The following is a 17904-nucleotide window of genomic DNA, read 5'->3' as shown; positions in this document are numbered from 1 at the left end:
TTGATTATAACCTGAATGGCCGTCTATAAAAGACATTATTTCATGCTTAGCAGCCGAATCAATAAGTTGATCAGCCACTGGCATTGGATATTCGTCTTTTGGAGTGGCAGCATTTAAATTGCGAAAATCCACACAAATTCTAAGTTTGCTATTTTTCTTTATTACTGAAACAACATTAGATAACCATTCAACATTCCTAACCGTTCGGATAAATCTTGCCTTGAGAAGTCTTTCAATTTCTTCCTTAATTTTAAGCATTACTTTTATGGATACCCTCCTTGGTGGTTGCTTATATGGCTGAAAATCTTTCTTGATGGGTAATCTGTGTTCTACCAACTCTCATGCTAGGCCAAGCATTTCTTCATAACTCCAAGCAAAGCAATCCTTATATTTCTCTAATAATTTGATTAAATCAGCCTAAAAATTAGGCTCAAGCAAAGCATTAACAAATAATGGCCGATAATCTTTTTCAGTACCAACATTAATTTCAAATAAAGGATCTTAAACCTCTATTTTATTATCTTCCATCCTGGAAGGGGCTGACTCCAAATCTTCAAGTTGGATTGCATCAAACTTCTTAACACCTTCTTCAACTATATCGGTCGTATTGGCCGATACTTCCTCACATAATTGTTCTTCTCTGGCTAATCGCTTTTCAGCCAGATATGCTTTCAAGTTTATGCAAGCGGCCCTGAAAACTTACTGCTTCTTTTCTTCTTTAGTTGTGTGATCCATCATAAACGTCTTTAATTTCTTTAATGGTCAACCTGAAAATATCAATTTTCGGCCGAACTATCTCTATCAATAGCTCTTCAATATCAGTATTTACCAGGTTTTTCTTCATTGTTGCTGCTGCTAGTCGACCCATCCTGTTGATGCCTACAAATTTGATAGGTACAATAGTTTCATCATAAAGTGCAGATTCGGCCGAATACACCCTAGCTATAAAGGGTTTATTATCGGCCTCAACAATTTTTACCTCACACTACAACAGTTATGGCTTTCACCAACGCTCCAAAACGTTGGTGAAAGCCTTAAAAAGTGCTGGTGAATTACCAGCGCTTTTGAAAAAGCACTGGTGAAGGGTCTATACCAACGCTTCTTAAAGAAGCGCTGGTATAGGGTCATTTTATTTTTTTCCTCTTTACCAGTGCTTCTTAAAAAAGCGCTGGTAAAGGGTCTTTTTTTTTTTTTGGGAAAAATATCTCTTATCTTTACTACGCTAAATGTCATTTAATATAACACAAATTGGCAATATGAAAATACCATCCAAATTGTTTTTACATAATACAACCACAAGTTAACCTGCTGCCAATATGAAAAATACCATCGAAATTGTCTACTGATAGATAAAGCTGGTAAATGTCAACCAAAACCAAAAAAATGTCAACCAAAAAGCCAAAATGTCTACTAATACAACCATAAGTTAACCTGCCAATATGAAAATACCATCCAAATTGTCTAGATCTACTAAATGTCACACAAAAAGAATTAAGAATTTTTGCCAAATATAGTACAAGTTTTTCAAAAAGAACCCATCCAAGGTGAAGGAAATGCAGAAAGCACAGCCACAACCCCATCTTCAGCTTCAACTTCAACAACTCTTCTTGCCCATTTGATTTGAATTACCCTACATTTTTTATAAATTCATTAAGCGCACATTACAATAAATGAAAATTTAACATATAAGAGAAATTAAATAAATTAAATAAATTCCAGAAAAAAAAAACCTCTGATAGTGACACCTCATTTTCTTAAAAGCAATGCATAACCAAACTTCTCCATAACAATTGAAAGTAACTCCCAGACTCTTCCAGTTATTTCTTACTCAGAATTAATACTGAATATAAAACGAGACCATAAAGAAAAAATAAAAATGAAATAACTCTTACTTACAATTAACTCCGGAAAAAGAATATCATTCTGAGGGCACACCCCCAATCCTTTTCTTGTCTCATCCTGAAGAAATAACAATAATTACAAAATCGAAAAAGAGTCCGTCTAAACAAGATATCAAGCATTAAAAAAAGAGAGATAGATAAATGAATTCGACTATAATATGACGCGACCATCAAAACCAACACCAATAAGATTAGCTTATGCATTCTGCAATTGCTATAATGAGTACAAATGAATGCCATAGAAATGGGGACAATCCATATAAACCATTTTGAAACCTCCACTTGTCAGAAGAAATAAGAAGAAAGATGAGAAAGGAATTTGAATCAACCAATAAAAAGGGAAGAAAAGCATGATCTAGCCAAATATGCCTTAACATATTGATCAAATAATGCTGGATAGATTTATAGTTGAAATGTAACAAATTTACCATACAAGAAGAACCAGAGTCATTTTAACATGGACCAAAAACCAGAGTACTCAACTACTCATATCAATAATGGAGAGCTTCATGACAAATGTCCAACACTACTGCTACCTTATAGACAATCAGTGCTATGCTTGCGTAGCTAATGCATCACTGTGATGAGAAGTTAGAGGTCTGCATTCACATCTTTAGCTTAACAATTAATCAAGCAGGAGCAACCAACTAACTTAATGTAAGAACAAGAAAGGTAAGAAACAGAAACAGAAACAAGGAAAATGCACATAATGCGGGTTGAGAAAAGGGGTGTGGACACATCTTCATTGGAATGCTTATGATTTATTTTGACTTCTGAGCCGGAAGCATCCTTTTTTCCACTAAATTTTTTTTCTCCAAAACCACTTTTGAAATATGAAGTTCCATTTGTGCTGCACTCCATTCTCTTTAGAGAAGACCTAGTCATAGAAAAATTTCTAGTAACTTTCTATCATATACAAAGAACTGTCAAAATAGAAAACTACATACAAAAGTAAATAAAATCTTAAGTGATTTTAAGAAAAGCATAGGATAAAATAATGTCAATTAGTAAGTTATTAGTAGTTGATTGCCTATAATGGATGTTAAATGTCCACACAGAAAATCTTGTCATTGGACAATTCAAAATGATTTCAATGAAAGTATATTTGACCAAAAAAATGAATGCTCACTAAGAGACTTATCAACTTAGTGAATACAATATAGAGTAGATCTATTATGCACGTAACTTAGACAATCGGATACTCAATTAAAAAGTAAACAGCAATTCATGGTCAGTCGACAACCTTCAAAGAAAAACAAAAAGTTTGAATGACATACCTTATCTAGGTAAAGGCCAATTGCGCAATACAATATTGTTTTACGACGAACTTGAATGATCCTGTTAGCTTAGCCAAACCTGATTAATCGAACTATTCATAATCAGATTTTTTCATTTGTAGCCTTATTATACTCCAGCTCCATGATAATGCGACAATCTCCTATGGGAAGTTTAGAAATTTAAGATGAGTCTTAACACCTAAATCCTTCTGTCAACTACTACTACAAGCTTCACGTAATTGATCTGACACTCAATGAATGCGAAATCAATGTAATCACTCAAATAAAATTCAAATACTAATCACTTCCAATTAGTTTTAGGATCAACCTTTGAAATTTGAAATCATGTTATGAACAAAATTATTTCTATATAATTCCAATAGTAATATGTTCAGTTCAAACTTTCCATATATATTTATTGTGGCATCATATTACAGTGTCATCAGCACATCTAGTGACCACAATCTTGTCCAAGCCAGCTGAACAATCCAGTCCACCCCAAAAAGACAAATTGGACAGAATATTCTTCATAATCCAGGTCTACTAGTCTAAGAGGAGCATGTCCACGCCAAATTATCTTGACATCGACACACTTATCAACCTAGATCCCTCCGTAACATTACGTATAAGTCCACCACCCATACCAAGGCCAAGAAAGTAAAAAAGTCCTATAAACATGTCCAAAACCAGGTCCTCATCAACTTAGGACATGTAAAACAGGCTTTATGCCCTTCCTAGCAGAGCAACTTCAAGTGTAAGTATTTGCAGAAGATGCCTTACTTCTATGGCAATATAACAGTTCAGAAAACCCAAAAAGTTATATAACATTCCTTATCCATAAACCAAACTGAAAATTAGAATAACAGAAAACAAAAACAGAATTACAGAAAAAAAAAAAAAAAAAAAAAAAAAAAAAAAAAAAAAAACACTCCACCTTAAACATTGGTCATACAAAAAAAGGTATGCTACTACTAACTCATTTTAACAGCAAGAATGCAAAAATTACCTGCAAAGCGTATGTAATAAACCAAGAAAAATAGAATATCTCATCTTTTAGACCCATCATGTACAGACCCTCTTTTATTTTCTACTCCTGAAGCATTAGAATAAAAAATGAGCTCAGCCTAAAAGTTTTTATAAGCAAGGACTACTCCAATTTTGATATTTCAGAGATGAGAAAGACATCAATGTATGCAAAAATGTACAAAAATAAAAGAGACTAGGAACTTTATGAGTCCATGATTAATAATGTATTACACCCATTACCAAACCTTCTCGAACACAGAATAGCTGATCAGGCGAGAGATTGGATAGAGAAACCCCAGCGGATACCTGCTCACCAATTCCAAGTCAGACAAATTAGCTTGCGCATAAAAAATAATTAATTTAATAAAATTAAAAATAAAATAAAAACTAGAGAGATTATTTGGTGATAGATACAACATGGGCAATAATGAATTTTAAAAAATAAATGACACATACAGCAACCCCCATGGGCAATTCTTCCACAATTAGAAATTTATATATATATATATATATATATATATATATATATAAGTCTAAATCAAAATGTCCAATGAACATAATCATCAACATAACACCAAGATAGAGATTTTTGGACACAATTACAACAAACAAGAACATACCTGAATGAAAAAAAAAAAAGAATCCCTAAGAAATAGAGAAGTGTAGTTGTAATCTGAACCATTGGGACGGCGAACTCGACGAGGCCAAGCTGGACGTCGAATTCCATCAACGGCAACCGGTAATCGATGCCAGCGAGATGAGCAAGGAGATCGTGAACGTTCACAAAGATTATGAGAGCTAAGCCTATGAGTAGAAGAACCAAACCCGAGCCACAGAGAAGAACAATGGTGGCGAACACATATAGGCCGGCGTTCATGTACTTGGACCGGTCTCGAGCCAGCTGGGGTCCGTATATTCGACTCTGTCGGGCCGATGCAAGCTTCACCATTCTGATCAATCAAGACTGGTATGGTATAGGTACGTAGAGAGAGAAAGTGAGGGAAGTGACAGAGAGATTGGAGGCAGAGTTGCTGAGAGAGGGGTGGTTGAGGAGGAGGGGCACGTGTTATCACGATTGAGGAGTTACAGAGAGAGAGGGGGGGCGCAAGTTCAGAGTTGAGACCGAGAATAGAGATGGAGGCGATTGGGGAGTTACAGAGATATAGATAGAGGCGATTGGGGAGTTGCAGAGAGAGAGAGGAGGGGGGGTAAGTTCAGAGTTGAGACCGAGAATAGAGATGGAGATAATTAGGGACGCTAAAGAGAGACTAGGGCTCAGATGAAATTGGTAAAGTTAGAAAAAAAAAGTGAAATAAAATTAGAGTGCCAAATTTTCCCACGCTACATTTAGCACTTACCATGGTTTGTTTAAAAAGCGCTGGTAATTAGTACTCAACACCAACGCCTTTTCATAAGCGCTAGTGAAACCCTAATTTGTTGTAGTGTCATTTTCGCCCTAAAAAAATCAACATTTGATGTAATGTTGATGGGATACACATATTAGGGTGAATCCGATCTCGACCTAAAAGGAGATTGTAGGCTGCAATTGAATCAATGATAAAGAAGGCTGTGAAGGACATTTTGCCACCAATAGTAATTTTCAAAGGAAGAATACCTTTAGTGTTACTAGATCCCCCATTAAAACCACTAATGGCCATATCGGTTGGAACCACATCGTTTATGGTCTTGCCCAATTTCTTCAAAGTAGTTGCTGGAATGACATTTACCACCGAACCATTGTCGACTAACACTTTATTGATTAGCTGACCTTCAACCCAAACCTTAACATACAATGGCCTTGATGAGCACTGAAAAGTGCGTATTTAAATCCCTTAAGTTTAAGCATTCTAGTACATTTATCTATCTTACTTTACCGTTTTAGATTGATTTCGTATTATTTTCATTTTCAGGCACTTATCCCGAAAATAAACTGACTCAGCCAAATAAGAGCTTAATTGAAGCAATTCTGGGATTAAATAAAGAAAGGAGCAAAGTGGAGAAAGAAAGAAGCATATGAAGCCAAAGGTGGGAAGCAGCAAAGTTCGATCGATCCAACTTCAAGGTTCGATCGATCGAACAATGATCGATCTCAGTACTTTAAGATAGATCCAAGCCTTGGCCCAAAAGCATAAAGTCCAAAAGTTCAATCGATCCAACACCACCCTTCTATCGATCGAACACTTTTGTCCTTATTTAAATAATTGATCCTATCCACAGCTGTATCACCCACTAACCACTTTTGTCCTTTTCCCAAAAATATCTCCGAAAATATCTCGGATTTGTCTTTTCCTAAAAAGCTCAACCAGTTGGATCGATCTAGCCTAAGTTTGATGGATCTCAGTTAGTTCGATCGATCCAAGTCCAAGGTTCGATCGATCGAACTTCCTCTAGTACGAAAAAGTTAAATTTTCATCTCATTGAAAGTTGTCCTTTATCCAATCATTAGGGAATATTGTGTGCACGACCACAGCTCATTTTGGGTGCCATTTTGACCTACGTATATAAGGATAATGATTGCTTTTTACAAAGAACAGCCAATATCATTTTCATATCATCTCTTGGAGAGCAAGCATAGAGGAGGAAGCTAGAGACACCATTGGAGTTCTTCATCAACAAGGAGCAGATTTCTTTCATAGAGTTAGCCCTTAAGGGTTGGAGCAACATCCCCATGAGTGGCTAGACATCTTCTTGGGGCTAGAGTTAGCCCCAAGCATGCTTTCTATATCTTAATCTTGTGTATTATTGAGGGATTAGTGTTGTAATTAATGTTTTGACACTTTGATATATATAGATCTTGTTTATTCAATGATTTATGTGGTTTAATGTTTCCAATTGATTATTTCATTCTATCCATGTGTTTATGTATACTAAAATAGATGTTCATGGGTTTGTCTCTAGATTTTATGTTATTGATGCATGTCTATGTGTATTGATGCTATAGATTTGGAGATTGTCAAGACATAGTGCCTAAAAGAATGCTCTTGTGATTTTCTTGATAGTTAATACTTATTCCTTGATGGATTGTGCCTCTCCCCTAGTTTATTTTCATGCTAGTAGTGTAGATGTAGTGTAGTTGTAGTGTAGTGCTAAATGGGAGGACAATCTATGCTTGTTGTTTGATGATCCAAGCTTTTGAATACAAAAAGCATATGTCTCTAACCTTGTGTTGTATTTGGATTGTGAGCTTAATGAAAGGATTAATGACTTGTTTTGATCTATTGTGCCTTTCACATGTTGTTTAGACAATATATGCTTTATTGTTTAGATATATTGTGCCTTTCACATGATGTTTAGACAATACATGCTTAACTAGTCATCCTTACTTGTTGAATCAACCAAACACACACACACTTCAATATTGCAACACACCATTTGCCCTCATTAGTCACTTGTCAACGGTATGGAAATGCATTGCTTGGTGGTGATCTCTAAACCCCAAGATCTTTCTCTCTCTCTTATTTACTCTTAATTGCATTCTTTTGTTATCACTTAGTTTAATTTAGTTGCTCTCTAATCAACCAACCAACCAATTGTTTGATCACTCGACCTACTAGCCCTAATAGCGATTCCACGACCTTGTTCGATCCTCACAATCCCTTGGGACGATCCCTACTCACTCTTGCTATATTTTTAGTGAAGGTAGTAGTGGCTTTTATAAATGTAAAACTCTTGGCCCTCGCCTTAAAACACACACTCTCAAGCTTGACGGTGGTGCGGCAAACACCGGTCAGGCCTCAACTGTTGTGTCATGGCCAAAGGTGGCTTTTCAAAGATGATTTTATCGGCCTCAGTTGGTTGCTCCTAAGAGACCAATCCTACCCCTGCTGATGAACTCTTTGAGTCATTCTTGATTTCTGATGATTTAGTCTCGTCCTTAAGCTCGGCTGACTTAACATCCCTGTTCACCATTGGCTCTGTCCTTACTTCAAACATAGAAGGTAAAACAAATACCATATTACAATTTACCTCATCCAGAAGGGAACCAAAGCGAATTCTGTACTTGGCCGCATGCTTTGGATCTTGATCTGGCTAATCATCTTTTTCCTCGTAAGAGGATGCCTCATTCCCAAAAGATATAGCAACCTCCATGTCTTTAGCCTCCCTTGGTCCATCTTCTTAGCTGGTTGAACCTGGTCGATTTTAACCCCTTTTCTTCTAAGTTTTGCATTCTTCCTTTGCATCCTCATTTTTTGAGTACGTGTAAGAGGCCGCTTAGGAAACTTTAGATGATTCACTCGAGTCCATCTGCCATGATCAACCAAAGGAGGTCTGACCGTTCTTACGTGGTTACTCTTTTTCCTTTTGAACCCATATTTCTGACTGAATTACTAGTTTCCTTTTGAAACTACGATAAGAATGTTGCTCTGGCAGAACTATATCGGCCATAGACCTTTCTGACCGAATGATTCTTACTGCCCTTGGCCCGTTCTCTCTGAATATTGGTCAATTAACTTCTTCAGGATTTTGTCTAGGCTGATGACCCAACCTTTCATGAACACTGCGCTTCCTGGTCAATTGAAAATAGCTTCTCTTATCTTGATTATTCCCACGGCCTTTGCAATTTGGGCAACAGCCATGGTTGATGAGGGTAATTTGAGCCTCCCTCAACTAATTTTTTAAGTCATTCACCCTCTGCTCATCACTGCTGGCTGATGATGAACTATCAAAAACTTTTGATAACCTTTCTTGTTTACCATTACCAGCGGCTTTTTCAAGTGATAGACTGATTACATTGGTATTTACAATATTAGGAAATGGATCACCATCAACCCCCATCACTTCTGGCTTCTTCTCAGAAAATTTCAAAACACCTTCATCAATTGCTTTCGGTAATACATTTCTAAATACATAACAATTGTTAGTAGTATGATTCCATGAATAATGATATTTGCAGAACTCTTTCCCCTTAGAATCAGTGGCTGATGGTATATTATGTCCTTTTGGCAGAACAATTTGTTTGTCGGCCAACAAATGATCAAATATTTGTTTTGTCTGGCCAGATCAAACGTATAAACCTTACCAGTATCGGTCGTGCCCTTCTTGGCCGATGAGGTTGATGGCTGAGTACCACTTGTAGATGCCTTTGGTTTTGTCAAGCCTCACATACATAAGGCTTCTTAATAATAATTTTAGCTAAATTAGCATCAAGATCTTCCTCTTCAACTACATCAGTTGAAAAAACTTCATAATTGAGGTCCCTATAGTACGTACCTTTAGAGGAATTTTTTCGTTCTTTCTCCTCCTTGAGGACCAACTCATGTAGCTTTCTCGGCCAAGTCATACATGTCATGAAATGGGACTCCTTCAAACCTCTTCTAGAGTTCAAAATCAAGGCTGTTCGAAGCTAAACGGATATACTCCTGTTCCGGAAGAGGTACACGATATCTCAATCCTGCCTTCCTGAACCTTGCAATGAATGTCTCGACTGATTCACTAGGCAATTGGCTCAGCCTAGATAAATTGGCCAAAGTTGGTTCTGTCTCTGTACGGTAGAATTAATTGTGAAATAACTCCTCCATCTGTGGCCAATTAAAAACAGAGTTAGGAGGTAAACTTATATACCATGAAAAAGCTGTCCCTATCAAAGAGTTAAGAAAAAGTCTTAATTTTAACCAAGGGCCCACACTGGCCTCTTCATATTGAACTGTGAAGCGGCCAATGTGTTCCACGGTCGATTGATTCCCTTCTCCACTAAAGGTTACAAAGTCAGGGACTTTATATCCTCTAGGGAACTCAACTTAGTCTACCACTTCTGGATATGGAGTTTTATAGATTGGTCGGTCGGCACCTCTAAGTTCCAAACCGTACTCTTGGGTAAGTAAATCAGCTAATTGTCCTCTGTCTAACATGACCTGTGGTGGCTGATTTAATACTGGCAGTACCTGATTAAAAACTGGCGGCTGATTAGCCTCTAGTTGATAGTAATTCGGCCAATCATATGGTTAATTGGCCACATTTTGACCCCGAGCCCTGGCTATGGTTGCATATGATTATACAGTGGGTTTGGGGGTCTCCACATGATCTAATTTCCCCTCGAGTTCAAAGGTACCCGAGGAGGGTTTGGTGGAATTACCTGTGGCTAAGGAGCTACTGCTGGCGGCTGATTAAAACCTAACATAGTAGGCCGTGGATGATTCTCTGCCCAGGTTGGTGGCGTATGAGCCGGCTGACTTGATATTGCACCTGGTTGGAGTATCATTACTGGCGGCCATGGCTGTGATGATTCAACGGCCCTCTCTGGCTGAGTAGGTTGTGATGGATTCAACTGAAGAGCCGATTCCTGATTGTTGGAGCTGCTTGCCTGAGTCAGCTTGTTCAGAATGGTGGCTGAGAGTTGGGTCATGGTTTCATACATGTCATTGTAACTTGCACCCATCCTTCCCATTGCATCTACCAAGGAGCTCACCTGTGCTTGCATCACTACTAACTCATTAGTAGGGCCCAATGTAGAGTTCTCAGCCTGAATTGGCTGATGTCCTTCCTCCAAATCTTCATCAGTAACTACGGCCTTGGAATTTTTTGTAAACCGTGGTGGCATTTTTGCCTCTTTTAAACACCCACTAATGGTCCCACTGGGCGTGCCAAAATATGTTCGCGCGATTTTTGGTCTTACACCGATCGATGGACTCTTGCGGGCGTGCCAAAGTATTTATATAAAACACTCAAAAAATTAGAATTGAACACCAGCCTATCCCTTTTTTCTGATGGCTGACTTCAGGCGAATATGTGAGGGAGAAAATAGTAAAAACTCCCAGGAAAGTTCTTTTTATGCCTTGTTTGCAAGGACTTTTTATAAAGATGTTAAAAGAAATAAAAATGCAATTTAAAGTAAATGACTGGCTGAATTAAAATGGACTGAAAAGTAAACTAGCCTAAATAAAATAGACTAAAAAGTAATGGTGCAATGGAATGAACAGGCCGAATTAAAGTGATATGAATCTGATTAAAGATTTGTCATTTAAATCCGTTTGCATAAAACAATGAATAAATTGTAAATAGCATAATTAGACATTGCAAAAAGAATGATAAGTTACTGGAACTCATATTCTTTGATTGAAATTTGCCATTTGGACAAAATAATTGAAGATAAGATGACGTTGAGGCATTTGATGAATTTTTATTCATGCTGTTTTATGGTTAGTGCTGGACGGTTTGGAATGAAATTACAACACTTCTATTTATAGAAGTCCTAAATCAACTTATTCCCTAATTAATTGCTCTAAAAATCCTCTTCTCCTTGATTTTCTTCTTTTTGTAATTCAAAATTGGGTCAAAATTCAATATATTTCTGCTTCTCTTCGCGTCTTGCTTTAGTAGAAAATCCTTGCTGAATCAACCTTCCTTGATTTAGTCACATGTAGGTTGCCAGAATATTGCTGAAAAGTTGCTAAAAAGTTGCTAATTTTTAGCAACTTCTTTCCATAAGCTCGGCTGACATATCTTCCTTTAATGGCCTAACAGCCATTTGCAGCTTTTAAATTTATCTATAACTCCTGCGACTGCTCCTTCTTTTTTGGAATTCCTTCCCCAATTAAATCCCTATTTTATATGGATTTCTTTTTAGCTAAATCTCTAGTGTCCTAGTTTAAACAACATATTTGAATTAATTCAAATATTAGTTACCAAATTTTAGCAACAACATTATTGGATAAGGTGGCTAAATTCCTAGATTTTCTCCTCTTGTTTTCCAACTGGCCGTCTTTTCTTAGAACCATACTGAACACTTGTCAGCTCCTCACTGGTCCACGTCACCGCTGAGGTGGCTGCCAAGTTTTGGTGCCAACAGAGATATAAGAGATTAACTGTGAAGTATTATTTTTGAAGTTTTAAGTGGCATTCTCTATCACTGATATGAAAGGTTTTCCCTTTTACGAATTTTCAATATTTTAGCAAATGAAGTGGTGGCTACTAGCGTTGATATGTGTTGTTTGAGAGCTGATGTTATTCTCTTTATCTTTCTTCAATTCATTTAAAAAATGTCTCGGCTTTCAAAATTTAATGTGTTCTATTTTTGTTTTTCCCTCCTTTCCCCTGATAAGTTAAATTAATCCGTATTAGCAAGTGTTCAATTACTACTTAAACCTTGATATGTTCTCAATTTGAAAATTATATTCACTTTGTCAACAGTAGGATGCTTACCTCTGGTTTACACTTTACTCTGGCACTTTCAAAACAACTCTAATTAAGCTAAACACTAAATATATGTTGAAAAGACCAATTGAACTCTTTGTTTGGCCTCTCGTACTTGCAAAATATTGTTTCTATGCATAATCTTATAATGCTATATATATTTCTCACCCTGCATGTCTCAAATCAAAGTCCTTGTCATCTTAATATGATATGAACTCTACTCAAGTCAAGAAAGCATTTAGTCACTCCGACTTAGTGTAGTCAAATGAATTTCTTTCTGTGTTTAGGGCCATGTGGCATATATAATATGCTAGCATCATTGATCAACTATAAATAGAATATCTTTTGGCAAAGTCATTGTAGCATAATGGTTTATTACTGACCTGGTATTTAAGAGGTGGGGAGGGGGCCTATTGTCGATCAGAAGTCTTTAATTTGGTTTACTATAAAGATATTTAGTTTGGCTGGGTTTTAAGAAGCATGAATTGCCATTTCCGTCAAGTATGACAACTGATTTGTAAATAGAATTCAACTTCTCATTTGTCATAAAGAGCATTAGTGGAGGCTATTCTTTGGATTACGTTTTGTTGATTCCCATCTATGAAGCGCCTGGGATAGACAACATACCGATGTTAGACACGTGTTTAACACAGACACACGTGCCTGAGGCTCCCCATACGCGTACCGGGACACACCATCTAACATGGCTGATAAATCATCCACATGTAGGAGTTGGCCACATGGTCACATCAGGACCTAGAGGTTGCAGTCAAGATAGCTACAGCAGGAAGAAAGGAACATTTTTTTACTCAAGCTAAAAGTAATAATTTGTTTAATAAACTTCATGGACAAGACTTGATATAACAAACACCATACCAAGCAGCTCATGAAAATGGAGATCACAAAATCAAATTAATAATAACATCTTTACGCAACAATAAGTGAAGGATTAGCCGTTAATGTCTACAGGGGACAAATTCATAATTAAACTAACCATCGAGTTAGAAGTAAAAAGGATCAGATTTGAGGATTATGAAAATTCGGCATCTTAGGCCTTGAAAACTATTGCGATTTACTAGAAAAAGATATGGAGTGGAGATGGCAATTCGTGTTAAAGGATGAAGGTTAGGTTAAATCTCATCACTAACTGTTGCCTTCCATGAGTAAGGAATAGGCACAAGCCACTCTGAGAAAAGTTCTATCCACCAAGAACCACAGATTAAGAGAGGAATAGAGGCACAAAGGAGAGAAAAACAGAGACAATAGTGGAAACAGAAGAATAATACAAAGGAATAGAAAACATAGAGAGGCAATAATTGTTAACCACAGAAAATATACCCAACGTACCACTCAAAAGTACTAGAATTAGGTATATACACTCAGAACCCTAAGATCCTCACTCTTCGTCTCCTCTTGTTTATTTCTAAATATCTTATTAAGTCTTGAATGAGTTTTATTTTTTTTATTTTTTTGGTTAGGTAAGTACTCACACACACATTCCACAAATTGCCCACTATAGGGCTCGAACCCCTCACCTCCCTTTTGAGGTAGGAGAGTTTATACCATTGGGCTAATGGCCCATTGGTGAGTCTTGAATGTTATTCCACTCAAACAATCATGCATGTGGCATGAACTAGTTTAGTGGATGTGAACACACCAATCATGACAGCACTAGATATACACACATTGAACAATTGAAACTTCATTACTATTTGTCCAAAATAAAATAAAATCTAAGAATCTATGCTACATCATGAAGCCTACCCCATATAGTAGAAGTAATTTATTTTTCATATGGAGTCTTAGGTTTTTCTAGAAGACTGACGGCAACTGTAAAACTGTGCATTTCTTTCTAGATAATACTCCACAACTCTTACTCTATGATGTCCCCAAATTGGAAGAGTAATACGCTTACCATTTACCCGATTGAATAGATAGCTCATGCCACTTGCTTTACTCCCTGCATTGAAAGGTGGCAACCACATTTCAATATGAGCTTGCCCTGATATCGTAATTTAGCTGTTGCAAGCTCCTAGCTTTCTGCCTGACCCACCCTTGTATAACAAGACATTAGTCTAGTCCCAACGTGGTACATATGGTATATCTTATTCGTAAGTGTGACCTTTTTGAAGAGGCAATATGCATCAAAACTTTGTCCAAGTTTACTTGCTTGGGATAATATTTATAATTTATTGATTTTCTTTTGATCGAAATACAGTCTGGCTGTATTTTGCGTTCATAACTTCACGTCCTGCATGTCATATCTTGTTAGGCATATGGTTTAGATTAGAGACAAGTTTAAGTGTTATAGGTTATGCTAATTAAGTTGGCACTTTTTTATTGTCACTTTATCTCAACTTTGGAAAGTCATGTTTAAAAATTCTGTGGCAGTATTATTTTATTCTAGATTGGGTTTTGAAGAAGCGCAAGGGGAAATAGGGTTTGGAATGGAGGCTGTTTCCTTTGCTTTTTCATTTGTTTTTGTTATGAAGGATTTTCTTGGCCAAAATTTGTACCCCTTGGTGGATCAGCTGGAGCATGAGCATTCAGCCAATGTAACAGGCATGCTTCTGGAGATGGACCCGGCAGAGGTTTTGCATTTGCTTGAATCACCAGATGCTTTGAAGGCAAAAGTTGCTGAGGCAATGAAGGTCTTAAGGAACGTTGTTCAGCAGCAATCTATCAGCCCAACTAACCAACTTACCTCTCTGTCCCTGAATGATAACCTAATTTTCTGAGTAAAGTTGATTCAAATTTGTGTGCATGTAGTGCTGAGGATACTTGTTTTGGTATTTAGAGTTGATTTTAGCATTACTTTGGTTATTGAAAGCATATTTGACTTCTCAATCTTTTTGTCTGTCCTTTGTGAGGATTGCTAAGATTCCATGAATTCTTTGTTATGGTTTCATTGGTGTGAAGACCATCATATGAGATACTTACGAGGACATTTTTTTTTTTTTTTTTTTTTATCTAAGCATGTTGCAGCTTGTCATTAGCAGTGTCAACTATTGTCCCATAGAGACTTGAAGCCTTAACCTCCAATGTGAGAAGGGGAGGTACACATCAGACACTTCGTGAAACGAGCATTATCACCATAGGGACTTGAAGCCTCAACCTCCATTGCAAGGGGGAGATACAGGTTAGACACTTTGTTATTCAGTTCTGTTGTCATTAGATACCTTCTATTTTGGCATGCAATAACGTTAAGTTATAGAGCATTCCCTTTGAGAACTATAAATTGTTAGTCCATCTGAACTGTATAAAACACTTATAAGCAAAAGACTATCAGCAACAAAAACAAACACTTATAGGAAGCGGAAAATGAGCAGTACTGTTTGAAAATTGCAACCTTCCTTGGTGTAATACTTGGGTAATGTTTGGGAGGGCTTTTGGGGACCCTAAAACAGGCTATTAAACTCAAGAAGCCTTTCGACATATAAAATGATTTGTTATGCACAGTAGTCAAATCTCCATCGTGCAACTGGCAACAGCATCAAACGCTAACAACCCAGCAATTCTAAACTAAGATTTGACGAAAAAGGGGAAGCCGCATGCGAAAAAAGCACTCTGCAGAAGTATTTAATAAACTATAGCTAATGGTGATACATTACTTGGATTGACTAAATAGGCCTGAGAATGGTTCCAAGACTTGGCCATGGTGGTTGAGAGCTTTAAACAACGGATCTAATTGCGATACAGAATTTTGGCTTATGTGGTTGTCAATTGACCTTAGATTCGTAGTGCGCACCATAAGCCTGATCTAGTTTTAAAAACTAAATAGGTAAAGGTGAGGAGAACAATTAATCCACAATTTTGAGGATGAGTGCTCCAATTGTTCAACACATCTCTGTGTATTTTATCAAATCACAATATACAGCAGATGAGGGAAAGAAACCCATTCATTTGTCACTGGGACTTAGCCATGCTCTCAATATATTACATCCAAAAGGGTCTGCTTTTCATCAAACCTCAAGCAGTGGATGATCATGCAGCCCACATCAAACCTATCTTGGAAATATTCAAAGTGTCTCTCTCTTTTGCTCTTGTTCATTTCTATTCGCTTGCTGGTCACCTATCCACGTTGTTCTGTATTTATCAATTACAATAACAGTCCCAGTGCCAAATTCATCTAGGTAGTTGTGGGCTTAACATTGTCAGGCATCCTTTCACCTAGTGATGTCCCTCTACTTGCCCAATCGTTCTTTGACCACGACAGGGCAATTAATCATGATGGTCACACCATGTCGCTGTTATCCATTCAGGTGACTCCAAAAGCTTATGATATTATCAAAGTGTATATTTACTTATAACCGACACATTAGCTATAAAACAATTTATTTAAAAAATTTAAACTGTTATAGAGAGTGTAACTTTTTTGTTATCTTCTAGTAGGTAACGGAGCTTGTTGATGGATCTGTATAGGATGTTCCATGAACCATGCTGTTGCAGATGGGACATCTTTATGGCAATTCTTTAAGGCCATGGTCAGAGATTTTAAAAGTATAAGGACATAACAATATTCCCATTTCCACCCACCAATTCACAAGCATATCAGCCTTCCCTTTTCCCACCATGATCAGTTCATTAGCAGACTGAAGCACCCCTGTTGAGGGGATAGAGTCCATAGCAAAAATCAAAGCCAAGGCCAATCCAGAATGCAAGTCCAACAACATCTACTCTTTGCAGGCCTTGTTGGTACATGTTTTGAGGTCCATGACACGGGTGTGCAGTCTACCATCTGACCAAAAAACCAGTTGTAGAATGGCCATTAATAATAGATCAAGATTGAGCCCAACATATCCTCGGGACTACTTTGGAAATTTAATTCGGTGAGAGGAATCGCCGCAGCTCGAGATCTGCTTGAATACAATCTTGGGTGGGCAACTTCACTATTGCATCAAGCTATGACTAATGACAATGCAATAAGGGAGTGGGGCATGGCTTCAGTCTCCCTTTATATACCAACTACGACAGTTCTTGGATCATTGCAGCGTTACAATGGAAAGCTCACCGCGGTTTGACATGTATGGGAATGACTTCAGATTGTGGAAAACAGTGGTAATTGATAGTGGATACGCGAACAAATTTAATGGGAAAGTGTCATTGTATCCCGGATATGAAGGCTGAGGAAGCATGGATTTGGAGTTGTGCCTTTTACAGTTTTACCAGATTCAATGACTGCTCATGAATCCGATGAGGAGTTCATGGAGGCCATCCTTTCATCTAATAATATGTACTAATTTGCAATTTGATGTTGAATGCTTCATTCTGCCTTATCACACTGATCATTGACTGAATAGTTTTATGTGAAATTACTTGATTTTGTCTTATTGGTATTGCTAGCATCTTTCCAATCTTGTTACTGTCATGGATAAGGTAGCTTCTTGTAGCTGTTTAAAAATTTAGAGTCCTGAGTAATGTTTCCAGTCAGCATATATGTTGTATATGGTGTGTGTGTGTGTGTAAAACCAGTTTGTAGTTTGATCTGCCACTTAGATGAGAAGAGCGATGCCTCAACTTCTTTCGTAGGCAAAAATGACTATGTAACTATTTACCAAGGCCTCGTGGTC

General features: G+C 37.2%; 1 protein-coding gene and 1 pseudogene across 10 annotated transcripts; one reads left to right on the top strand and one right to left on the bottom strand.

The window, feature by feature from the left end:
• Positions 1-1324: 1324 nt before the first annotated feature.
• LOC132276854 (uncharacterized) lies at positions 1325-5523 on the bottom strand. Of its 10 annotated transcripts, none has more exons than XR_009470948.1 (5): positions 4825-5521; positions 4185-4510; positions 3179-3257; positions 1897-1959; positions 1325-1630 (listed from the first exon to the last, which is right to left on the bottom strand). XR_009470948.1 is itself a non-coding variant. In XM_059778479.1 (4 exons), the coding sequence occupies exons 1-4, from the start codon at positions 5151-5153 to the stop codon at positions 1595-1597; spliced, it is 489 nt and encodes a 162-aa protein (XP_059634462.1). In that variant the 5' UTR covers positions 5154-5505; the 3' UTR covers positions 1325-1594. The 10 variants fall into 10 exon arrangements, 1 of the variants encoding a protein (XP_059634462.1); XR_009470951.1 differs by lacking the exon at positions 3179-3257 and having other exon boundaries at positions 4185-4271; positions 4450-4510; positions 4825-5519; XR_009470950.1 differs by having other exon boundaries at positions 4450-4510; positions 4825-5519.
• A 10630-nt stretch (positions 5524-16153) lies between these two features.
• On the top strand, positions 16154-17574 carry LOC132277573 (uncharacterized acetyltransferase At3g50280-like; annotated as a pseudogene).
• The last annotated feature ends 330 nt before the right edge of the window (positions 17575-17904 follow it).

Source organism: Cornus florida, unplaced genomic scaffold (assembly GCF_030987335.1).
Source record: "Cornus florida cultivar Cherokee Brave unplaced genomic scaffold, ASM3098733v1 CherokeeBrave_3.0.0_Hap2_Chr10, whole genome shotgun sequence".
Classification (NCBI taxonomy): Eukaryota; Viridiplantae; Streptophyta; class Magnoliopsida; order Cornales; family Cornaceae; genus Cornus; species Cornus florida.
Note: the sequence above shows the minus strand (reverse complement) of the source record. Positions and strands in the feature narration are given on the sequence as shown.

Excerpts from the sequence above, each read along its gene's own strand:
- LOC132276854 (XM_059778479.1), bottom strand. The coding sequence starts at position 5,153 with ATGGTGAAGCTTGCATCGGCCCGACAGAGTCGAATATACGGACCCCAG. Across the intron at positions 1,960-4,449 it reads GCTATTCTGTGTTCGAGAAG|GATGAGACAAGAAAAGGATT; the intron begins GTTTGGTAATGG and ends TTATTTCTTCAG. Across the intron at positions 1,631-1,896 it reads TTCTTTTTCCGGAGTTAATT|GGTAATTCAAATCAAATGGG; the intron begins GTAAGTAAGAGT and ends TAAAAAATGTAG.